The sequence below is a fragment of the Cygnus atratus genome, chromosome 1, assembly GCF_013377495.2.
Source record: "Cygnus atratus isolate AKBS03 ecotype Queensland, Australia chromosome 1, CAtr_DNAZoo_HiC_assembly, whole genome shotgun sequence".
Classification (NCBI taxonomy): Eukaryota; Metazoa; Chordata; class Aves; order Anseriformes; family Anatidae; genus Cygnus; species Cygnus atratus.
Window position 1 is genome coordinate 126,791,282 of NC_066362.1, and position 24,187 is coordinate 126,815,468.

The window sequence follows — 24,187 nt, forward strand, 5'->3', positions numbered from 1 at the left end:
AGGGCAACCGCAAAGCAATAGGAACAGAATTTACACATATTTACTAAATTCTGCTGCAAAGATGAAAGCCTTAAAGTGCCACCACTATGCTGAGTCTCAGACAACCAAAATGAAATGTTTTATCTTCTTTAAGAGTATCAGGAAGAGTATCAAGCATCTCTGACCTGTGGTAGTTGTTAAAAACTATACTTTTTTTTTTTTTTCCTCCAAGTAAATTTGATTATTCTCACTATAGCTATGTTTGTCCTCTCGTATGCTAACAGGCTTTTGGAAAACCTAATTCAGAAGGAAAAAGAGTATCAGACTCTCTTACAACAATCCTTGGAGCAAAAAACTCAGGAATTATGTTTGCTTCAATTAAAACTTAAACCCAAAGGTAGGAGTAGATACTGCATACTTTGACAATCATACGCAAGTATATTGGCTCGTGCTTGTTTAAAGGGTAATTTGATTTGGCTCAAGGTATCTTAAAAGATCCTCTATTTTAAGTAGTTCTCAAACCAGCACTTTTGTCCTAGTTTTGTGGTATATTAACCTATGCTTTATTTATTTTTTTTTCCTGTTAAAGACTCTCGGTGGACTGCATCAACTTTTAAAGAGAATGCAGACCCTGAGCTCACGAACTGGCTGAAACAACAAGGAGCAGACTTGGATGCAATTAAGAGGGTAAAAAAAGAAAAAAAAATCACCTTAAAAAAATCATTGCAGTTATTGCTAGCAGTCTGGTTTCAAAGAAGGAATAATAACTTAGGAACAAATTTGCCTTTCAGTTTGCTGAAGAGGATTATACACTAAGCGCTGTCCTCAATGATATCACTAAAGATGATTTGCGGTACCTTCAACTGCGGTAAGGAACTACCTCTTAGGTCATTAAGAGTTTAATTTGTTTAAAAAAATGAAAAAAATGTGGTTTAGCTTTTAGGATTTTCATACAGCTGTGTTAATTTACTCTGTGATCTTCTGTTAATGTTGTTTGTGTGTTAACTGACATACCATAATATAACCTAGGGTGCTTCATGCCACATAAGTTTTGGTGTTTACCAAGGTTGAGAGCTATTTCGCCACCATTTAGGACTAAGTGAACACATGGCAAGTAAGCATAAAGAACTTACTTTTCCTACCCCTTGATTAAAATCCTTTCATTGTCATTCCGTTAACCCCTGGATGACATGGAAGAAGGTGTTCTGGCCCTAACCTTAAAGGAGTATAGAGCTTTTTGTGTGCCATCATAATGGCAAATTACTGGGAATTCTAGAGTTTTTGTTGCTCACTGTAGAGTAAGGGAGATGAGGATGTTTTCCCCTAACCCGTTACTGTAGTCCCTAATTGTTCTCCATTCTTCTTCATACAGAGGGGGTCTTCTCTGCAGAATTTGGAATGCCATATTAATCCACCGCCAAACATCTGATAAGACCTCAGAGGCAGAAAGTTAGCTCCTTGGAAACAGAACGTGTAATGGGAATAAGCAAATGAAAGACACATTCCTAAATTATTGTATGTACATACATGTATAGTGGCCTTGCAGGTTTTGCACAACTAGACAGCTTGTTTGACCACCAGTGTAACACAGTGAATAGTAACAGCTTATGAAAAAGTGAAGCAGAAGTCAAATGCCTGTCACCGTAAATATAAAGCCTTAGCTGAGACAAAACTTCTGCAAAACATGTACCACACCTCTGAACTGGCTTTACCGTTGTGAAAACTGTGAACTTAATGTGTTACAGCTCTGCAGGGGGATGGTTTGAGCAGGAAGGGGTTAAGCTCTAGCACATCACCCCTTTGTAGATGACTCTATATAGCTTTTTGTATTAAAGCTACTCTTGCTAAGAAAAGCCTGGCATGACGCTTTCATTTGGTAACTTTTCTGCAGCAAAAGCACAGCTAACCTAAATGGGTTTTTTTGGCAAGTGGTTGGTTCATAAAGAAACAATGCAAACAGACAACCAAATTAAATGTTATTGAAGTTTAATTTTTTGTCTTTACACTGTACATGACACATACAGCACTCCAAAGGAAAGTTTGTAAAGCAAATACAGAGCGATTTTAAATAAACCATTGCTTTCTCTTAATGCAGCTCCTTCCAAAATGACATTCAGGTGTGTTTAAGACAACCCATCCTGTGATGGACTGCCTTACACAACACCTCCTTATTTGAAAGAGCTTTTAAATAAGATTAAGGTTTATTTCTGAGTCGTTACAGTTCTTGTAATGCATTCACTTATTCTTCTGAATAAGTTATGCCCAATAAAAAGGCGTTTAGCTGACAGACTTGTACTTTATCCACTGGTTTGGGCCACGCACTTCGAAGGGTGGTTCATTGTAGTAAATGTGGTTACCTAGTTCTTCCAGTGGTGGCTCTGGGTCAGTGGTAGCAAACTGAGCAGCTTCCTCTATCTCCTTTCTCACTGCCACGTCAATTTCCTAAACCAAGGAAAGAGATGTTAACTTGAAGGCAGCTCAGAAAAAGCATCCTAATCTTGAAGTTAAAAGCAACAATGAAGCGCTGGCCAGACTAGGTGTTACTGCTGTCTGTAACAGATTAAAAAAAACATGAAAAGTCCCTCCCTTACTAAAGTGAAGCATTAGAAGCATTAGTCCCTTTAGATAGTACAATTAACTTATTTCGAGAGGAACATGACCACACCAAGCATTTTTCTTTTTGAATTCTGAGTCTGCAAAACAGTAAGAACGCAGCAAACTTTTACTGCAACCCTATCAGTCAGCTTAACACCATCCAGCCCATCACTTCAGATTCAGAGACCTTCATAAGGTGTAAGCAGATCTCAATACCACCTCTGCTTGCTGTATTACCATCCACACAGGTCTTTCATATAAATCATTTTTTTCCGTAGTGATAAACTTGGTAACCCATACATGAGAGGGCTAAGTATATGACATGTTCTATTTGTAGCTTAACGTTTAACTGTCATTATACTCTACTCACTTTATGTACAAATGAGGTTGAGGCCAGCATGTATATAGCTGCAGCTACACTGGGCATTGTGAGATTTGACTATAAGTGTTTTCTCTCCTCCCCCCCTGCTGTGTGCTAAACATAAGTCTTTTTGTACTTTTCCTTTGTTTTCTTTTAAAACAAAATTGATCAAAAGATGTACATTTGCTTTGAGGGTTTCTGGCTTTTTCAAAACCAATGACCTTGGTCACTGTAAGACATCGCAAGTTCAGAGACTTACCTCCTTTCTAGCTCATGACCAATTTTGATTTCTAGATCTTAGTATGACGAGATATATTTGAAGAACCTTGCACTGAGCTATGCTGTTTCAGCAGAGTAGTCTCATTAGTTGGTCTACAGTGAAATTTCACTGTAGAAAATTCAGTGAAATTTCACTGTAGACCAACTAATTATATTCAAAAAAATACTCCAACAAAAAAACCCTCAAAGAAAAAGTGATGATACACAATGCAGTGTAAACATGCTTCTCAGAGATAACTAGTATGTGAATGCACAAGAGCTTGCTTAAACATCTACTTAAAGCTGTACCTTTAATTCTTCAATGCTTGCAAGGTTATTGTTGATCATTCTGTCCTTCAGCAAAGTAATGGGATCACTTTTGCTTCTCACTTCCTGGATTTCTTCTCTAGTACGATAGCTAGGAGCAAGACAAGCAAAGAGATGGTATCCTTTAGTGGTGTCCTTGAACAGAAGTGAGGTTCTGGACACAGCTCCCTTTTACAGAAGAGGCGTGACCAAAGAATTGTCAGGAATGCAATGAAAATACAGCAACATTCATTACTCAAAGGACAGCACAGCCACATGTAGAACACTTCTTAGATTTGAAAGTGGAGACTGAGCTGAAGTAGATCCAGACTTGAATATAATGCAAACAGGGAAATGGAAGCTGTCGCAGCCCAAGACAGTTACATCGAGGGGCAGCATTTCCCCCTCCCTGTCTCCTCTGAGGAGAAATAACAGCGGGGCTTGGTGGCTTACTGTGGCGTTAGGTGGGTCACACAACTCAGAGAGGGATGTGTTTCAGGAGCTCAATCAAAAATTCCATTTCACTACAAGTTTCTGATGACATGTTAAGACACATCCTACTTCATGTAGGTCAGTTCAAGTTTGTCAGATGGCACCCAGCGCCCAAATCTTTCTAGCATCTCCATGTTTGTATTTTTTAAGAAGTATTCTGTTTGACTCCGTCTGTTCTTATACTTTTAGCTTACAGGATTTTATATACTCTAAAAACCCTAGAGAAGTGCGCTGCTTTTCAGTCAAAGCTTACTTTGAACACACCATAAACTCACACTGAATGCAGAATTCATTAATAAAAAGTACTGAAACTTAACAGACTCAGTTCTTGTTCTAGAACTAAATTTCTTAATAGTGCAAATAAAACAGGTATGTTACATTGCCCCTGATTACCCACTGAGCGATGAGAGGAGTTACCAGACTTGGCACAGTGATTTTACCATGACAACCTTTATGCACTTCACACCGGATTTAAACACCAAATCCATGACAGTTTCCTGATTTTGACCATCAATACTTAATTATTTTCAGCAAATGCCAAGGAAGTATTTCACAGTACCTTATTCCAGGGTCACTCATACTGTGGCCGTGATAACGGTATGTCTGCAACTCCATCACAATAGGACCCTCAAAAAGACAGAAGATGCAGAGCATTATCACCTTGAGCAATCGATGCGTTGTTATAGCAGTTCACCTATAGCAAATACTTACTGCACTGATGATGAATGATTTTAATGCAATTTTCTTTCTTAGTCTAATTAATTCACATAACATTATGGCAACTAGTAAAATGAAACATAATTCTTTTCAAATAAGATTATGTTGATATTACTAGCCTTTACTTTCATGTTCTTAGTGAGCAGTGTTACGCCATTTGGTCCCTCCCAATGCCACTGAACCATTACCCAGACTATTTCAAATTGCCTGTTACTTTCACTTTAAGATTGTAACTCACAGAAACTTATTCTTTTGTATGAACTCTTCTTCTTTTCCTGCTGTGCATTCCAAGCATAAATGTCATTTTGCTTAATATTTCAACAAATGTGAGAACCAATGTATCATATTTGGGTGACAGACACTTGTGCTGAAAAACCTTAAGGTTTTATCTAGTTCTGTATGCATTGCTAGGAAGGTATATAAAAATAGATCTCTTGTCATCATGTATCAAGTCTCACAGAACTTCACTTTCCCTTTGTTGTAAATATAGAATTATTTTTCTTGCCACTTCCCCTAAGAAATCTCTTCACAAGAACACAGCTGCCTGACAGTCCACATATTTTAAACAGAATTTAAGTAAGACAGAAAGCAGGAAGAAGTTAACAGGGTACCAGGTCTGCTTTTTTTTTTTCTTAAAGCTTAATTAATACCAATTGCATGTAAACAATCCTAACAATATTAAAAGAACTCCTCAATTACTCCCAGGTTCCATTTGGTGGAGAAAAAAAGGAAATGAATGTCAAACAAGTCATAGCTACTACAGAAAACTGGGCTAGATGAGAAATATTTTATGCAGCAACTATTGCTAAGACTTCCACCTATGGTAAAGGAATGGCTACTGACTTACTTTTCCAGCTCTGCAGTGCTCAGTTGCAAACTTGGCTGCTTCTCGGACACACAGAACATCCATGCCATCCACCTGAGACACAGAACAGCAAGTTGAGCCAAAAAGTTGCCAAAAACTAAACCTGCAAATTCAGTACTTCCATATTGTTAAGTACAATGGGAATTCAATTTTAAGTTTTCCTATTTTTTAAGAATATTTATAAATATACTGAGAAATACATTTATTGCATGCACCAGCATGCCTCAAAACAAGCTGGAGTTGTACTCACCCTGAGCCCTGGAATGAAGTCTCCTCTTTTGTAGTAGTCAGTACTGGCTGCAGCTCTTTCAACTGAAGTTCCCATCCCATACCGATTGTTCTCACAGATAAAAACACAAGGCAATTTCCACAAGGCTGCCATGTTGTATGTTTCAAATATCTGGCCCTGAAAGAAAATCAAGTTATATCTAGTCAGGGAGCTCAGACTTCAGGCTTTAGGCTCTATTGAAAAATCATTCAGCTGCAGATGTCTAACTAGTAAAACTTTTAACACTAAAAGCAATCTGAAAGCAGCTACTTGCTGCAGCTCAGCAGGAATAAGAGAGAAGTTACCAGGTAAGGTAACTTTCACCCCAACTAATAGTTCAGAGATCCTCTGTATGTTTAAACCTATTTTAGCTATCTGTGTTCTGGTAGCACAAAACCTACTTTAATCAAAGTATTTTAGAAATAGTCATTAGAAACTTCACAATTGATTGCTGTAGCAGTGTCCTGCCAAGTTAAAGTAAAATAAAAGTTCAACCACACTGACTGCATCAGCCTTACGACTTTAAGACTGTGAAAACCAAGAACTGAGATCTCTAGCTGTGTTTTCAAAGCAGGAAGTTATATCAACAGCACACTCTGATTTCTTTCAAACAACACTGATTTCTTATCTGGCTTAATTTCTCTGCCCAAAACATGAAAACAACTGCCTGAATGTCCAAAGTGGCTCTGCAAGATGCTTCATATCAGTGGACTTCTTTAATAAAGCATCCTTGCAGCAGAAAGCCCAACATAAAGATCTTATTTTTAGTTCCAAGCCAGATGTTGTCTGGGTTGCAGATTCTGAACAGGCTAAAGATGTGCTCCTGCTACCTTGCAAAAAGGCAGAGCTCATGGTTCACAGAGGGAAAACAGATTACCCACAGACACATTCCTCACAGAGCCACATTTAGACAAAGCTCGTTTACCTGATTGGCTGCACCGTCCCCATATAAAGTCAGACAGACTTCGTTTTTACCAAAGTATTTACAGGCCAGAGCAATCCCAGCTCCAAGAGGAACCTATCACAGAGCACAGGACAAGACAAAATTTTAGAACAATGTTCAGAGGAGTTGGAGATAAGTAGCTGGTGAAATGTCAGGAGACATTTACTGTGTTAGGGATCTGCTCAACGAATGAAGAGTTGTTAACAACACTGAGAGGAAACATTGGCATGGGCCATGAGCCAATTTCAACTTGTGTTTTAAAGTAGAAGTCACGTATATACCTGAGCGCCAACGATACCATTACCACCGTAGAAGTTTTTTGTATACATGTGCATCGATCCTCCTTTTCCCTTCACACATCCTCCTTTTCGACCTGAAACATGATCAAGAAGTGATTATTTTTTCAGAGGAAAAATACTATACAAATGGTAACATCTAATCCAGTTCCTAAAGGTAACAACCCTAAGACAACGTTGTATTTGTCATCAGAGTCACCTCACTGGAGGTGAGACATTGATTCTCAAACACCGGACATAATGGCCTCTCTTCATAGAGTTTACGGTTAAATGCATCACAAAACAAATAAAAAGCCAGGAGGAAGAATGATAACGAAAACACAACTCAAGAAATACAAAATGAGATTTATGAAGAAACTTCAAAACCACGCAAGGAACTTCAGTGTCCTCAACACAAAAGCACTCTCTAGCAAAGTAGTAATTTTATTTTTTTTAATAGCCAACATAGTCTACATTTCTCATACATGTAATCTATGCTACTATAACAATAAATATATATACAGTCCTTTTTAATTCTTGCTTCTGCAGTAAAGATATGAACAGTTCCAAATTAATTGCAATAATCTATATGTCTTCTCTTTGACAATAACCAGAAGTAAAAACTACAGATTCAAAATAAAAAAATAAGAAAAACAACAACCATACAACAACACAACTCCCAACCTCCATACAAACATCGATACCTAGCCCAGCGTTATTCAAGCTATTGTTTGCAGATAACTGGCAGCCCATGAAGCACCACATGAAGTCCCATCAAATGAATAACTTTTTCAAATACACATCAAGTGTACTCAGACATAGCTGGGGGACAGAGGTCAGCGTCCATGACAGCGCACTAAAAGAGCAAACTCCCTGGTGCCATCAGTACCTGGAAGTAAGACACTCAAATTCCATTCCAAATTCAACCTACTTTTTATTTAAAACGTGCATTTTACAATTTCAAAAGTCAGCCTTTTTATTTGCTGTTATCTCCCCTTGCCCACAGAAACCAGGTAAACAGTCACTTTTTGTTAGCTGCCTAACCAGCTATCAAAACCAGCAAAAATACTGCTCCCTAGCTGAGGTCCTACAGAGGCTAAGCATTAAGATTATTTTGATAAAAATAAGAATAAGAATAAAATGTATCACAACAATATATAGCTGTCAAAAGGCAACCTCTCAAGCCAATCTCTCCCCAGCACAAGGCTCGCTATCTTCCACCAATTCAGCAAGTGCAATCCTCCACACCGTTCTCTTAACTATGAACAGAACTACACTGCGTAGACAGCAGAGCTACCTTAACGCCCTGCCGAATACACCCGTCTAGTTCAACAAGGACTTTGATAATCAGTGGTTTTCCAGCTATGTTACCGAATCATGATTTACGTGAAATTTCTTATACAGGATCACAGCTGCTACCGTCAAAAGACTTACTAAACAATAATAAGGAAAGCTTGACATGTACGTGTTTCTTCCTTGTCCATTAGTTCTGTTTCCTCTCAGAAGAGGAAATTAGATTGGTTTAACATAATGCACTTTGGCAAATTACGTTGGCTCTTAATGTCACCTTTTAGGTAATAAAGTACTCACAGCATAATTTAATCATCTTCTCCAGGAATAAACTGTGGCCAACTGCTTTATTTCTCTATTTTTCCTCCATTTGCTTTTTAAAATATAAATGTAAATACAATACTTTCAGATGCAGCACTGATTTAAATTACAAAAAAATTGCCTAAAGCAAGTTTGAGCTGCAAGAAGTTTTCTGAAATTGGTCAGGTGGATCAGGCCTAGCTAATTGAAGAACACGCAATTTCTCATCAGCCTGTGCCGCTTCTTACATTTCTTACCCTAATCTGTTTTTTTTCCCCTAATCACAAAGGCTTGTATTTTACTTCTAAGCACAGTTTGCTTATTCTGCCTTGGGGTTGGTGGTTGTTTTAGAAGTAGAGTGCTGGTGCTGCTCTGGAATCTGTACTTCCCTTTCTTAAGGGTGAATCATTTTTATTATTGGTCTTCCTTGTACTTTTACTATGCTCATGAAATGGTTTCACATGGGCTTCTACAGATTCTGCAAAATTCTTAGGGCCAAAGCAAAAAAAAAAACAAACAAAAAAATAAAAACCAAAACAAACCAAACCAAGACTAATTTTAATCTTTTAATCATGAAACTACTAATTCACACTTAAACATCAGTAACCTCCTCCACATTTTCGTACAATCCTTCCTCTTATATTTTAGCTTAGTTAGAATTCCTGATTTACCAAAGTCACTTTTTCCTATTCTTTCTACTCCTCCTAGAACAATCTGCTCTGGTCTCCACAATATCATTCCTCAGGGAACTGTCAATTCTCCCGAACAATCCTTTCCTATAGTTTGTTTCCTGTAGGACGATCTTATCTACTAGTCTTTGGTTGACTCTGCTTCCTGCTCCTTCAAAGATTTTTAAATTCTGTCACTTCCCAGTCGCTGTAACTCAGGCTCTCTTTCAGTTTTGCATTTTCAGTCAAGATCTTTGTTCGTAAAAAACAATTCCAGTGGCACACCTATCCAGAAACTTGCTCCAAGCACCATTTTTTGGAACAACAGTCTCTGTATGGCTGCTGTTCTTCCCCCATTAGAAGGGCCCCACTAAAACCGAGCGTAATGCTATAGAATATGATGCCTTGAAAAGAATCAAGGCAACAACAGCACCGATATTTATGGTTTCAGGTCCAATAACAGACCTCAGTCAGTCTTTCTTCCTTACCTGTACCTAGCAACATTTGGCAAGTCAATCATCTACCAGGTTCTAGGCGCCTGTGTATGCTACCAATATGCATTTTTAATAAACACATCGTATCTTAGTATATAAAACCATACTTCTTCTCTACCTCCTCAATGTGCTTTCCTACATTAGTGTTTCCTGCATGCAAATGCTCAGATTAAGTCTTCATTACAGCAATGATTCATAATACCAACAGCATACAAAGGCCTTCAAATTCCTTGTTAATTTTTCACTTCTGGCATCAGTATGCAGATCTCAGCAGGCTCACCCACTCTTCTCTTGGCTACTCCATTTATGATCCTACTGTTAATCAACCATTTCCTTTCTGCAAAATCTTAGGTAGGGATTACCATTTCATATTCTTGTTATAGTCAAAGTTTCCCAAACCGTTCATTTTTATCATTACAAGCAGTGCCTATCAGTCTTTCTAAGACTTCTGCAGCGTAATTCAGAAAAATCCAAGTCTGCCTCCAAGGGAGGGTAAACCTTGCCCTATCAAGAATAAATGATAACCACCAGTGAGTTTCATTTAAGCAAGCTGCTGTAGCACATCAAACATGACATACGGCATCAAGAAGTCTTTTAAAGTTATGCCTTGGAAGCGCCAGCACTTATGCATGAGGACCAGCTTATGACCAGTGACAACATCATAAAATGTGAATCCTCATTTTACTCAGCACCTACCTGTAAGCTCAGCAAGAATTTCTCGAACGGGAACACCTCGTGCATAGGTAAAACCGTGAGCTCTGTACGCTGTGATCACATGGTCTGTAGGCTTTATGGCAACTTCAAGCCCTACGCAGCAAGCCTCCTGTTACAGATGAAAAGTAAGTTTAGCAATGAAGAAAAGCACTGAGTTTCCACAGTCAGCGGTGTGGCAAGGTCTATGGTCCCCCTACACGAAATAAAGGGGAAAAAAGAAAAGGCACTGATACAGGAGGCTGCCTTGAATACCAAGGGGAGGTTAGGCCCCTTTTTCCAAAATCCGGAGCTACAACTGCCTTGAGCTCTATGTTCCAACCTGTCCTGTCTGCAGCCAACAAAATTAGACAGGAGGAAAATGAGAAGCCAAAAAGACCCGCAGGCAAACACATCTCCCTAAACACATCTCCCAAAATGAAGTATCTAAATAACTGCAATTCAAAAATGGGCAGAGGATGGACAGACAGCAAAGTTTCACCAAGTTCAGGAAGTTCTTTCTCCTGACTCTTGCTTTATAGTGGGTACCTGATCTATGAGCCACTGGAAAAAAAACTGCCTTCTCTCTCTTCCTGCTGCTGTCTCAAGACCCTAGGGATTCCCTTGTGCACTCAGAGACAGTTTTTAAAGAAATAACGAAACAAATCACAGATCCTGCTACAACTTCAGCCACACTACACAGACACCCAGTTATAGATACACTCTCCCATCTATTCAAATCCCTAGGTAAGTAGGGCAAGACAATATAAAAACATCTTTGGGGGAAAAAGATAATCTTACCTGACCATCATATAAGTGGCAGAAGCCACGAATAATCTTCTGCTTGTACAGCTGGTCAGACTTCAGCTCCATGCGTCGTATGGTCTGCATCGTCTTGTAGTAATGGAGCCCCTCCTCTCGAGTCATCACTGCCGTGGTACTAGGGCCTTCTTCCAGGCGGTGGAGGTCACATTTCTGCAAAGTTGAACAAGTATTTATTTATTGAAAGTAGTTGATTCCATTTCTACCACGTTTTTTTTTATGACATACCATTTTCAAATTCAGACTGTAATACCTTTTTAAAAAGCAAGCCAGGAAAACCTAAATTCACAGGTCAAATTAATTATAAAGTTTGTGCACTACGTCCAAATTCAGGAAAATAAAAGCTTTGCTTTCAATAAAGACAGATTTCCACATACAAAATGAAACCTACTGTCAGGACAGTTCCTACTATCAGGAGGTGAAGTTAAGTGCTCACAAAGTACTAGAAAAGCTCACTTCCATGGTTGTGCATACCAAATACCTGACAAGACGTACAGAGGCTTAGTGAAGTGACAAGACAGAGGCGTTTCCTCTGTGGGAGTTCTTAAGATCTGGTCCTAAGTCTGGACCTCACCTCTTTTACCACCACTTCTACCCACAGTTATAAACCGCTGCAGCAGCAGCCACCCCACTGGCCAAACCACACAATGCATACCACAGCACTTCCTCCCCAAACCATGGCCTATCCCGAGTTGTGTGGAGGACTGATTTTAGGTACCCATACCAAAAATCCTTCCAGTCCAGTGGAACACACCAACAAACTGCTCTGTCAACACAGATGGGCAAAATACTGCTTTACAGGTTACATGACCTTTTGTATTAGAACAACAGTCTCTCCAGAGCAACTCTGCTGCCCAGAGGAATTTCATACAATACACTTGCACACTACTTTACTTTGAATTAACACAATCACACGACCACATACTTCCATGCAGCGTGCTTCCAGCTCCATCTAAAAATCAGGCCAGGTAGCGCAGGGCTTGGCTTCTGAAAATCCTTCTAATTTAAATGTCCATAATTTCAAGATCTACGACAGTGCTTACACGGAATACCAGTATTTAGCCTTCAGCTTCGTTACCTTAATTTCAAATGTAGCTTCATTTGCAAAGTCTGCATAGTTACGTGATGCTACCATCACTCGAGAGGCCTTAAAAAAAAAGACAAAAACAAATATGAGCAACATTGAAATATAATTACAAGATAAAGCAAATGAATTGTCAGATTTCTAACAGTACACCCAAATTGATACAATTTTTAATGAAACTCTCCAGTGGCATACCCTTATAGTATTAGAGAACTTTTATTTTGTACATACGTACTAGAATTCCTTTAAAATCCAGGATTTGAAATTAAGATTAGAAATTATACCCTTGATTAATTAAAGAAAACCAATAAGCTTCAAGATACCGTGAACAGCATCAAAATCCTACAAATACACACTCTTCCCTTCACACGACCTATTCCCTATATGAACACAACCAATGCATATATTAATGGCTCTCGGCACTGACTGGAATTTCACCTTGACAGAACAAAAACTTTCTTTGGAAAAAAAAAAAACAAAACACGTCAGATGTGTGGAACGTGAGCTACAATCGCTCTTTCCTTTTAACAGGAAAAGAAGGTGGGTGGATGCAAGGCAACAAGCAGTGAGGAAGGAGAGTAAGTGGGTAATAGCATGGCCACTACCTAAGGATACATGAAACACACAAGTACAGAATGGCTGGCAGAGTAGGGCAGAGACAAGAAAGTCGTTTAAACAAATACTGATGTTCTTTCTAACAGAGTGTGTGCAGCCTATTATTACCTGACCAACAACTGGTATTCTTGAATAACTTCATCTATTCACACATGCCTTGTGGCCATAAGGAATGCACTCAATCTTTAGCAGCAAAATCATATTGCTATTTAAATTACACATTAATTTCTGTAGCTTATTCAACTCTGGAACTTGCATACACTTAGCTCAAGGTTCATTCTTTCAAAATTTTGAGACTATCCAGTCCTAAGTCTCCAACAATGGTATGATTGATGTAAAATTTGGAAAAAAGACAGGAGAAATTTTCTCAATCCTTCTTCATTATCTACCGTTGCCTATTTGATTTGGCTATCATGAGCTCCCAACCCCCCCACATTATCAGATTTAATATTTGGAGTTTTTAAATTTAAACCAGGTTTCTACACTGTTTACCATAATGCAACAGTATTATCAGCGACAAAAAGCTATTTTAGTTCTAGAGCTGGAAGTATGTCAAGAGTTTACTATTCGCAGAACCACCGAACGGCTGAGGTTGGAAGGGACGTCTGGAGGCCAGCCTGGTCCGATCCCAGCCCTGAGCACTACGCGAAAGCAATGTGAGGCAGTCTGTACAAAAGTTCTTAACACATGGCCAGTACATATTAAAAAAATAAATAAAGAAAACCTTGACCAAACTGGTTTAGGCCTTACCTCACTAACAGCTCCCTAGGTTAGCAGCATTTGGAAGGAAAAAAGGATAAAGAAAAAAAGAGTAAGTAACTGTAACAAACCATTGGGGAGGAGAAATCAGCACATTATTAGCAAACTGGAACACAGTTTACAAGTAAGCTCTGAGCCACAGAAAATCATCTTTACGCTGTACAATATGATCAAAACAGGTATAAAATGCTGCCTAATGGATTAAGACTGTTTCTATTTATTTGGTAATTTATACCTCAATTATAAATGCGTAAGAACATGTAAAGAGAAATCTTTGCATATTTGGCAGTCACTAGGATCCAAAAAACTGCGCTGAGATATCCAAAATGGGTCTGGTTTGGACATCTAGGAAAGCACAGCATGTCAGAAACAGGCCAAGTACATGCAGCAAGGAACAAATTTTTGGCATCCATCTTTATATTTTAATGTAATTTAGCTGTAAATTAAGGAGTACCTTCAGATGCACATTCCGTACAGTCCCAACACACACAGAAAGATTTGCTGATGAACCTACTCTCTCATGCCATTCCCGTGAAACCAGCCACCCACAGGTTTTCTTGCCAGGGCAAGAAATTACTAGGCAAGTGAATTACTTCAGAAGCACAGTAAGAGATCTGCTCTCAACGTCAAAAAGGCTATTGATCTCAACTACCAAAAAGCACCCTTTAACACCGCCAAAAAAAAAAAAAATTTTGATCTTGCCAATGTGTTTTTTCAGCCAGATTATTTTCTCCTCACGGCCACAGTCATTATAATGGAATAAGGAAAATGAGAAGGTAGAAGAGAATTGTGAAAATGTTTCACGTAAAAGAGATAAAATACAGCGAATGAAACACTAATGCCATGAAATAACACAAGTTGAACTAAAATTCAGAAAGAGCTCAAATGATTGTTACTTGAGCAAAGGCAAAGCACTCCAAAAAGGGGCCAGGTGGGGGAATTTTGAAGGGGGCCTGCAAAAGGCTTTCAAAAAGGGATCACTACGTTTTATACCGAATTTAGTACGTGTACCAAGAGCCTCTGGACAGGGCACCTATGGGTGCCATCCTCCAAGCGGCACCCTGGCCGTGCTCCAGCCAGCACCTTGGGCGGCACGTCCTGCCCTCGTGTGACAGCACACACCGTGCACATGGCGCACTTCCCTAAATATTAATCTCTCAACAAGGAAACCGGCCCTGCCCTCGCGTCAGGCCAGGAGGATACCTGAGGTACACTTCAGTTTGCAAGCGCAGGAAAAGCCCAGCTGTTTACAGACACCCCCCCCCCCCCGCGACAATTTTATTTTTAAACACAGGGTTTGGCACAGAGCGGACAAAACAGACACCCAAAAGCACTTTATTATTACGACTATGATTGTTGTTTCTCCGCCGGCCCCCTCACACACGCAGGCCGACACCAACGGCCCCCGCCCGCCTCAACGGCCCCAACGGCCGCCCGCGCGCCCCCCCCTCCCTGAGGCGGCGCGCGCCTCCCCCCCCCCCCACCTCAGCGACCGTTGGGGCCGTTACCGCTCCCCCCCGCCCCCGGGTAACGGCCCCCCCTCACCGTCCTGCCGGCGGCGGCGGCGGCCGGGCCGGGCAGCACTCGGGAGAGCGCGGCCAGCAGCATCTTGCGCATGGAGCGGGGAGGCAGGGGGGCGGCGGCAGCACCGGCACCGTGGTGGGCCCCGTCCTCGAGTCTCCTTCAGCGGCAGCAGCGCAGCACCAGCAGCGGCCGCCGCCGAGCCCGCCCAAGCGCCCGCCCCCGCGGCCGAGCGGCGCGCTGCCCCGAGTGACGGCACCCGCTGGGCGGCGGAGGGCCGAGCGGTGGCTTGCCCCTGCGCGCATGCCCGGTAGCGGTTGGAGCCGTTGGGAGCGGCCGTTAGGGGTTCGGTCAGGGCTGAGGGGAGAAACCGGTAACGTGCCTGAAGGGGGTTTCTCTCTTGCCGTTAAAACCCGGCTGTGAGGAACGTGCTGGTAAAGGCAGACCTACGCCGATGCTTGGAGGCAGACTGAGTGTGGGAAGCCGCCTCCCGCCGTGCTGAGCAGCTTCAGATGTCGCTGAGGAAGCAGCGGGGGCACCAGGCGCAGCTGGCCCCCAACAGCCGCAGCTGGCCCCCGCGAGAACAAAAAGCAAGGCGAGAAGACCAGCGAGTTGCTTCAGGAGGCCTTTTTCGTGGAGTATCCTTAGCCAGTACCACTTCCCAGCCTGGGAAGCAAGCACGGGCTTGCTGCAGTTGTTGCTCTGCAGGCAGGGAGTAGCTCTGCAGCTAGAGAAAGTAAGGGCCCGGGGGGCTGTGGGGAGTTTTCCCCAGAAATCCTGCTGCCCGCACGTGGCAGGATTTCCCTAGCTGCCTGTCAGCATTTACCTGCAGCAAGCAGTGTCCAGAGGGGGGCAGGGGAAATTGAGGCGCTCACTGGGGTGACCCTGCTCTGTAACATTCTCTGCAACCTCTCCCTGCAGAGCCTGCTGCTGTTTCTTCCCTCTGCTGAGCAAGGTGTTCTTGGTCCTGTCCTGTTCATTATGCTACCTCTGTGTAACATTGTCACCCCTCCTGCCATCTCCTACACACCTAGTTTTTGTTCTTACTAATCCATGTTTCTTGAGCACCTCTCATTCAGAAAACTGGCCTCTGGTCGCAGCTGGGGGCACATTGAGCACAGGTGATTTGCCTGGGAAGGATGGTGTGGCTGTCAGAGTTCCCTGTGGTATGCGGCAGAATAAGGACTCATGACTTTATTCTTGTGTTTTGTTATTCTGTAGATGATGCTCATCTGCTTCAGCGCGAGAGAGTAAAGTGTACAGGTGTCCATATGCAAGATGGAAAGCACGTAGGAAACTCGCATACTACGTCTTCAAATAGCAGCACTGTGATGTAAAGGTTTCAGGAGACCTATGAGCAATTGTTAACTATGGACATGGTCCTGCTCAAAGAAAAAAACCTGTTGTTATTACAAAAGAATGCTGTCAAGCTTATTCCAGGTTCAGTGTAATCTACCTATTCCTTCATCACATGAAATAAAAAAGTGGAGAAATGCTTCTAATTATGCACTTATAGGCAAGCATGTTATTAACACTTCTAATAGTCATATAATGTAGTTATTTTTGATGGGAAAGGATCCATTTCTCTCCCCCCCTGGAAAAATGGTAAAGCACTGATTATGTTACCCCTGTGACATTTTTACTTTTCATGCTATTTCATCAATATTCATGTGTTTTCTCCATTAAAAACTCTTGCAACATGTTGAAATAATTAAATCCCTCCCCCAAAAAAACTAGTGCAGAAAGCTAATTCATGAATGAGGTAAACAATGACCAGGAAAATATAAATCATAACCAGAGAATGCCAATAGAAAATAATTTACTTAATGAAGGCGATTATGCAATGTTTCATAATGGAGCACCTTGCCATGTGTGACTCTAGTATTACCACATCAAGGGTGTGTTGCGTGAGAGGAGGCCAAAACTCATTGTTTTCTATCATTCTGGGTGTGATCCTGAAATGTTATCACTCGTTTGGATTGCAGCCGCCGTTACAAGCGTCTGCCGTCGTGTTAAAGACGGGGGGAGCATCCGACGTTTGAGGCTTGTCCCAGCTCACTGTGTCTACATCCAGAAGAAAGCAATCCCTGCTTCGTTTCACGAGTCCCCAGTTTGCCGCCTGATTTTTCTTCTTCCCATGCCACCGCAGATCCAGCCCGCAGAAGGCAGTGGTGTGGGGGATCGGCCTGTGGCTGCCCAGTCAGACATCTGCAGCAAAACAGCTTGTGTTCTTGCTACTTTGGGACGGTGGCCTCTGCGGGGACATCCCACTGCAGGGCGCCTGCCCAGCTCTCCTGTGTGGCACCACGTGGTGGCCCTGACGTCGCAGTAACGATTCTTTGTGCTTATTTAGTTCCAAATGCTTGAAGTAAGCCAAGCCATAGCAGCCCTTCTTAGTGGGGATTCAGTGGCACGGTGATGTGACGCTGTGCAGTGTGCTTGGCGGTGCGGAGTGCAGGAACGTGCGTGGTCTGGTGAGCTGGCTCCACTTGGGAGGGCTGGGAAGGAAGCGGGCACAGCCTCACCCCCACTGCTGGGGGGGAGCAGCTGCCAGAGCTGCGCCCTGGCTTCTTCCCAGGGGACGGTGGCCAGGTAGCTCCAGCACCATGCAGAGGGATGATGGGGTTGAAAGGTGGACAACGAGACCAGGACCTGTGCCTGAACTGAAGAGTGAGGTTATCAAACAGAACAAATGTAGCCCTAGTTCATTTTCCATCTTCAGAATTTGAATCACCAGCCTCCACTCCAGGTGCATCCTCCACTTCTAAAACTGTTTAAAAATGCTCAGCAGGGAACATCCTTTTTTGGTTGCTATTCCTTTTTCAGAGTTTACATTTGGTTTCTCTCCTTCCATTCTTCTTTCTATCCTCCCCTATCTCATTTGATTCTCTTACCCGGCATTTCTTTTGTTGTTGTTCTTCTCTTCCTTTTCTCAGGTCCACATTGCTCCTCTACATCCCTTACCAAAAAACGCCTTTTTTTTTTTTTTTTTTTTTTACTATTTTGACTCTCACCCCTTCTGACTAATTCCCATTCAGTCCTACACTTTCGAGTAGTTCCTGTATTAGACAGCAACACTGCTCCCGAATTGTAATACTGGGATCTGCACTCGACATTTATGGGGGAATTACGATTAATTACGTTGTCAAAATTCTTCAGATTATTTGTTTCCTTTGGATTTGCTGGACTTTGGAAGAGAAGTAGTTTTCTAGGATCTCCCAGATGTTTTCTTTCTAGCGGTGACAGAAAAATGGATTAAGAAACTATGGTTTCTGTTTGCCATTCTGATTGCTTTAGAATCATAAAATTCCTGCATTATTATTTGGAAAACACTGAAGGGCCAAGATGCTACTGAATTTATAATGTAATTTTTCCTCTTTGAGTTTTATCCTTTCATGCGGTTTGTCTCCGTGCTTACCATTATTTTATGTATTCTGTTTAATCCTCAAAGTAATCAGTATTACAACAGAGAGAGAAGCATTGCTGTGGAAAAGGCTGCCTTCATGTACGTAGTGAACTCCTGGGAGAAAAGAGATGTTATTTTACCATAGTGGGTTAGCCCAACTGCTGTAGGATTATTTGAACTCAACCTTGCTCAGTTTGAAAACTCTCAAAATGTTGTGTCTGCGATGCGGTTCAGTCCTTCTGCATTTTGAGATCGTACATGTCTCAGATACATACATATATATATGTACATATATGTACATATAGTTTCATCCAAAATCAAGGTCTAGGACTTTCTGCAAAGCTCAAGCAAATGCTCTAAACATTTTGTGAAATCTCTATGTTCATAGAAAGCTTTTTAAAATAAGTAACTTTTTGCACTTCATGCTTTTTACGCAGGCATCCTCATTCTGCTCTATTTCACAGCACCTTACGGATAACATCCCTATTTATATAGCTCTGGATAACATCTGCCTTTTGCACCGTGTCTTGCTATTTTTCAATGATATTCCCTTGTAACCCACTGCGACTCCAAATCCTTGCCTGCAGGACTGTTACCAGCCCCGTCGCCCCCTACCTCCCTTTGATGGATTCTGCTCTCTGCTTCCAGGTAGAAAGTACCAAATTACACCCTGTCATTCCAACCACCTTTCCAGTTTTACAAAGTAAATCTGAGTTCCAATCCTCTTCTCCAAAGTGCTTGCAGCCCCTCTCAGTGTTATGTCTCCCTACAATTCAATGGGAGAGTTGTTATTTCCTTATCTCTGCTAATAATAAGGAAATCAAATAGTACAGGGATGAGGAAAGGTTTTGGCAGCATTCTATTACCATCAGAATCGTGAATAATTACTCTATGGGTTTTTGGGAGACCTCTGACCTAAAATGAAGTATCTAAAGGCACATACAAGGTTATAGTCTGTAAACACATTAGGAGTTCATTATTTGCCTCGTCATTCGAAGTTTCATTTGAAGTTGTGGGTTCTGCATCCGTGGAGGTGTTCAAGGCCAGGCTGGATGGGGCCTTGGCCAACCTGATCTAGCGGGTGGCATCCCTGCCTACAGCAGCGGGTTGGAGTTAGATGCCCCTTCCAACCCAAGCCATTCTATGATTCTGTGATTCTATTCTCTTATTTAGTCATGGCTAAAACTTCTGATAAAGTATCGTGCCCAGTTTTGAGTAAAGTGTAAGTATATGCTTTGAATAAAGATATGAACTCACTGGAGAAAATCCAGATGAGAAGAATGCAAGTGATCAGTGGCCTGGAAAATAGCAACCAGAAAAAAGTGCTAAAGAATGGATATTGCATCATCTGAAGAAAATTTTGGGGAGAGTTGGTTAACGATTCTTAAATATGAAATTGTGATACAGGAAAGAAACCCTGTAAAGAGGGCAGGACTTGAGATCCAAAGCTAGCAAGAGCTGAGATGCAGGTTGGCCGCATGGAGCGTGCAACACAGCAAAAGGGCTGGTGAGGAACTGGGCCTGGGCATCTTGCCACTGGACATTTCCGAGAACAGGTTAGTTATACACCTGTCAGGAATGCTCTAGGTTCAGTTAATTTTAAGACAACAGTATTAATTAGATAGTATTTCTTCCAGCTTTCTTGTCCGTGGTTCAGCATATGGAAATGACTTTGTTAACGGAGCTACAGTTCTCTGAAGTCCTAGCTGCTTCCCCCCTCCGGGGCTACCTGCACTGCAGTTTTATTAGATTAAAACACGGTCGGTGTAAGGGAAAAAATAAGGCGTTTGTAGAACAAGTGCCGTAAGGTGGCACTGTAGCACAGGGGATAGGACAACCCGCTACCCTTTCTCCTACATCCAGTAGCTACCAAAAACCTATTGAGAGCCCCAACAGTGACTCAAACCCTTTCAGCAGTAAGGCACTGGAGGTTGCCTAGTTACTTGAGAAAGTCTTAGGATAATGTTAAGGGAACAAACTGAAAATAAACTTGTTACATTACAGAAAGGGTGTGACAGCTTGGTACTGCTTCCCCAGTTGCATCTGGGCTGTTTGCTTCCTTTTGCTGAGTACAAGAAGCCGGTGGTTTACACCAGATCTGTTGCCATTGCCCGCAGTCCCATCTACCCTTGGGGGAAGAGGTGCCTAGTTTACATTGGTCCTCCAGTAATTTTGATGTTTATCTAGTTTTAATGAAGCTCCTAGACTGGAGGGGAGTCAAATTTATACAGTGCTCCCCACGACAAAGAAATTCAACTGTACTGGTTGCAAAGCTTTTGGGACTGCTGGAAAATCCAAGCTGCTTCTGTAGCATACAGCAAGGGTCACCTGTCACAAAAAGGTTTGGTACCAGACCTGCATGATCTGAAGCCACATTGTCTCTGACAGCGCCCTGTGGATTCTGATTCATCCTTTGCTTTCTCTGGTTGAGTAATGATAGAGTGCCACTTGATTTAGCATGCATGTGTCTGGATCCATGTGCAGAAAGCCTGCAAATAATTATATGAGGGAATGTTTTGTTTACGAAAGCAGATCAAACAAATAACAGAATTAAGGATGATCTTTAATTTGGCTTCCTGAGCTTTGATACCAAAATACACTCTTTCCCATTTGTGGAAGACTCAGGAATAAAACCCATCTCTCTAATCCCACGCTTTAAAAAATTCTTTTTTTTTTTTTTCTTTCCCCTGTCATGACTAAGAACGTTCAAAATTACCCTCAATTATGCAATTAAGACTACTCTAAATGCGTACAAATGGAAAGGGATGTGTGGAGTGAATTGAGTAAGAATATAGAGTTTCTTCAGGATGATTGAAAAGCATTTGAATGCAAGAATTTAAGGGAACTTTGTCTTTCACCAAACTGCTGAATCTCTTCTGGTAATCTGCATGTGACTTTCTACATGACTAGAATGAGTCTTGTATTATTACTTTGTTCCTAGGTTTTAAAACTAAGTGTAGCTTTGTTAGAGCTCAGTTTAGTGTTACCTCGTCATGAGCATTACAGTAAATATTTGTACTTTTTTTTTTTTTCTAAATGTTGTTTTCTTGGTAGCATTAAATGGATTCATCATACAACTCTGGCCTGAAAACTAAGAATATTTTGACTGTATAACTAGCTTTCTTTTGAAAAAGAAGTTTGAAGTTTGCTTTGAGTGCCATCTGTCATAATAGCAGTCAGGCGAGTCCTGAACAAGTGACCAAACACAGCACTACCTCAAGACTTCCCAGCAGTTTTAGCAAGCAAGACTGAGCTGGCAACGCAAAATTTGGAGACGTGTCCTGGGCTAGGGGCAGGAAGGGGTGGAGAATTGAGCTGAGTTTGTGGCTCACGAGGCCTGGGTGGAGATGGGGAGCACGGACAGCTTGCCCTGCCCGAGGAGCGCTGCTGTCCCGTGGACATCCAGCACGGCCTTCCAGGGCACAGGCAAAATGAGCACCAGGCCATGACCATTGTGTTGCCTCTGGCAGTCAGATGTCCTAGGCAAAGCCCAGCTTTGCTCATGCTTCTGTCTGGCCCTGCACAAAGGTGGCTTTTGATTCCAGCTGTGTATCTCCCCAGTGTGTCTCACTTGCCTACAAGCAAGGAATCTGCCTGAAGAACCATGGGGTGCTTCAAACATAGACTTACTTGCCATAATATTCACTGTAAAGCCTCAGGAGCGGGAGAGAGAGGGGAATGCCTCTCAGAAAGCAGGTGGTGGAGGCCAGGAAGGGTTACCTGTGCATCTACCATCTTGATGAGAACAAGATTTACCATTCTGGTTCTCACTTTATAGGTTTTCCCCAGACTCAGTCAAAATCAATAAAAACCTCCTATTGATTTCTATATGCTACTCAAACCCATTGTGTATTAGCTTCCAAACGTATCAATGTGTGTATATTTGCAGTCATATATACAGGTCTATAACACTTTGACATAATGCAGGCAAATCATTTAAAGGCTGTAAAAATATGCAAAAGTCCTATGTTCAAAGTTTGGAAGGCGTGATTAAGTTTAGTCATTCTTAAACAACAAGTAAACATGAAGAAGAATTTATTCCTGGGTACAGACAAACTGTTTTAAAGTGTTTGTTAATCTTACAGTCTGCCAAATAAGGCAATATTTATTTGTTTTTATCTGACTAACTTCAACTGCTTTAGAGTCCCAGGTACTTTATACAACAATTACGCCTTGGATCTTTCTACGACATGATACCATGTCCCTTCGCTCTACTTTTTCTTCAAGCATCTGTCTCATATTTCACGGACAAGCAGTGTTCCCCCCGATCCTTCAGCAGCTAGAATCCAGTAGTGTCTTTCTGGTGCCATGTATTGCAGCTGAGGACAAATTTTCTTTCCCATTAGAAACCTCAATAGTCATTCATTTGCTTTAAATTATGTTTGTTGGAACATTTTTTCTTTTTTTTTTTTCAGGTGGCTATTTTTTTTCCTCAAGCAAAACTACTATTTCAAGTGAGTTTGATTTACATATTAACCAAATAAAACAAACTTGTAAAATTCTGCTAGCCCATTTACCTGAAGCAAGTACATTTTTGATAAGGAAAGGGACCAGCTGATAGAGTGGGTACAGACAAAGAAAATTCTTGTGTTACATTTTTCTATGGCAGTCTGACAGTAATTTTCAGCAAGGCTGATAACAATTTCTTTTATTCTCCTGTGACATGGGTTCATTATTTTTTCCATTAATTTTTCATCATTTTTTCAGTTAGTGTAGATGAGCAGACTAAGCATCTCTTTAAGTAAATTTCCACAAAGAATCTGCAAAACTGAAATACACAGTCTTAAGATTGTAAGGGTTGATAGATATATCTTGCTTGCTTTTTACATGCATTTTATATGTTTTTCCCCCCAGAGTTTAACTTCTAAAACCATTTTAAGCTATTCTAATTGCAACATAGAGTCTGCTCTTCAGATATTCAGCTCAATCAATGCTTTGAAAGAATCTTAAGATTTATGTTGGAAAAAATAGTCAAGTAAGCTCACTTCAGTGCACATTAAGACCACACATTGATTTCCAATACTAACATTCATCCTGACAGAGTTCTAATAGAGAAAACTCATTGGTAGTAATCACAGTTATTTGTCAGAAACAGGCGGTGATGAAACCAGGAGATGCACAATATTTGAATATTATTCTACCTACTTTTGTTCTTGTGAATGTTGCTGAAATGGAGAAAGAAAAGACTAGTCTACAAATTTGGTATATGGGGTCGTGATAGTATGGCCACCAACCATTTGAAAAGCTAATAAGGAAAGATGGACGCATAGAAGTTGTGACAGAACATTTCTTAGTGGCTGGAAAAGTGTTTGAGACAAGTGATCCAGCTGGCTTACCCAGATTGGTGTAAATGTTGTAGATTGCCAGCAGGGGTGTTTTATAGCTCTTCTAAGAGAAGTTTAGCCAGAAGAGCAGATCAGAAAACAGAAGCAAAGGAAATCTGAGCCAGTGTAAGTTTTCCTGTTATCTTTCCAGACTT

At 41.3% G+C, this 24,187-nt stretch overlaps 2 protein-coding genes and 1 long non-coding RNA gene across 4 annotated transcripts in view; 2 read left to right on the top strand and 1 right to left on the bottom strand.

Annotated features, from left to right (window-relative positions):
- The window catches only part of MAP3K15 (mitogen-activated protein kinase kinase kinase 15), an 86,020-nt gene extending 84,230 nt beyond the window's left edge, over positions 1–1,790 (top strand). Inside the window, exons 26-29 of the mRNA XM_035542114.1 lie at positions 264–376; positions 569–666; positions 771–847; positions 1,352–1,790. Of these exons, the coding sequence (XP_035398007.1) occupies positions 264–376; positions 569–666; positions 771–847; positions 1,352–1,433 (370 nt within the window). The 3' untranslated portion in view covers positions 1,434–1,790. The remainder of the gene's footprint in view (positions 1–263; positions 377–568; positions 667–770; positions 848–1,351) is intronic.
- A 158-nt stretch (positions 1,791–1,948) lies between these two features.
- PDHA1 (pyruvate dehydrogenase E1 subunit alpha 1) lies at positions 1,949–15,527 on the bottom strand. Of its 2 annotated transcripts, XM_035542112.2 has the most exons (12): positions 15,327–15,413; positions 13,773–13,787; positions 12,402–12,470; positions 11,303–11,476; positions 10,508–10,634; positions 7,066–7,157; positions 6,767–6,859; positions 5,824–5,979; positions 5,556–5,627; positions 4,551–4,618; positions 3,503–3,611; positions 1,949–2,421 (listed from the first exon to the last, which is right to left on the bottom strand). In XM_035542112.2, the coding sequence occupies exons 1-12, from the start codon at positions 15,396–15,398 to the stop codon at positions 2,257–2,259; spliced, it is 1,212 nt and encodes a 403-aa protein (XP_035398005.1). In that variant the 5' UTR covers positions 15,399–15,413; the 3' UTR covers positions 1,949–2,256. The 2 variants fall into 2 exon arrangements, with proteins under 2 accessions (XP_035398005.1, XP_035398006.1); XM_035542113.2 differs by lacking the exon at positions 13,773–13,787 and having other exon boundaries at positions 15,327–15,527.
- A 54-nt stretch (positions 15,528–15,581) lies between these two features.
- Positions 15,582–16,804, top strand: LOC118245699 (uncharacterized). Its single transcript, XR_004777942.2, has 2 exons — positions 15,582–16,038; positions 16,524–16,804. It is a non-coding gene; the product is annotated as an uncharacterized LOC118245699 (long non-coding RNA).
- Positions 16,805–24,187: the final 7,383 nt, after the last annotated feature.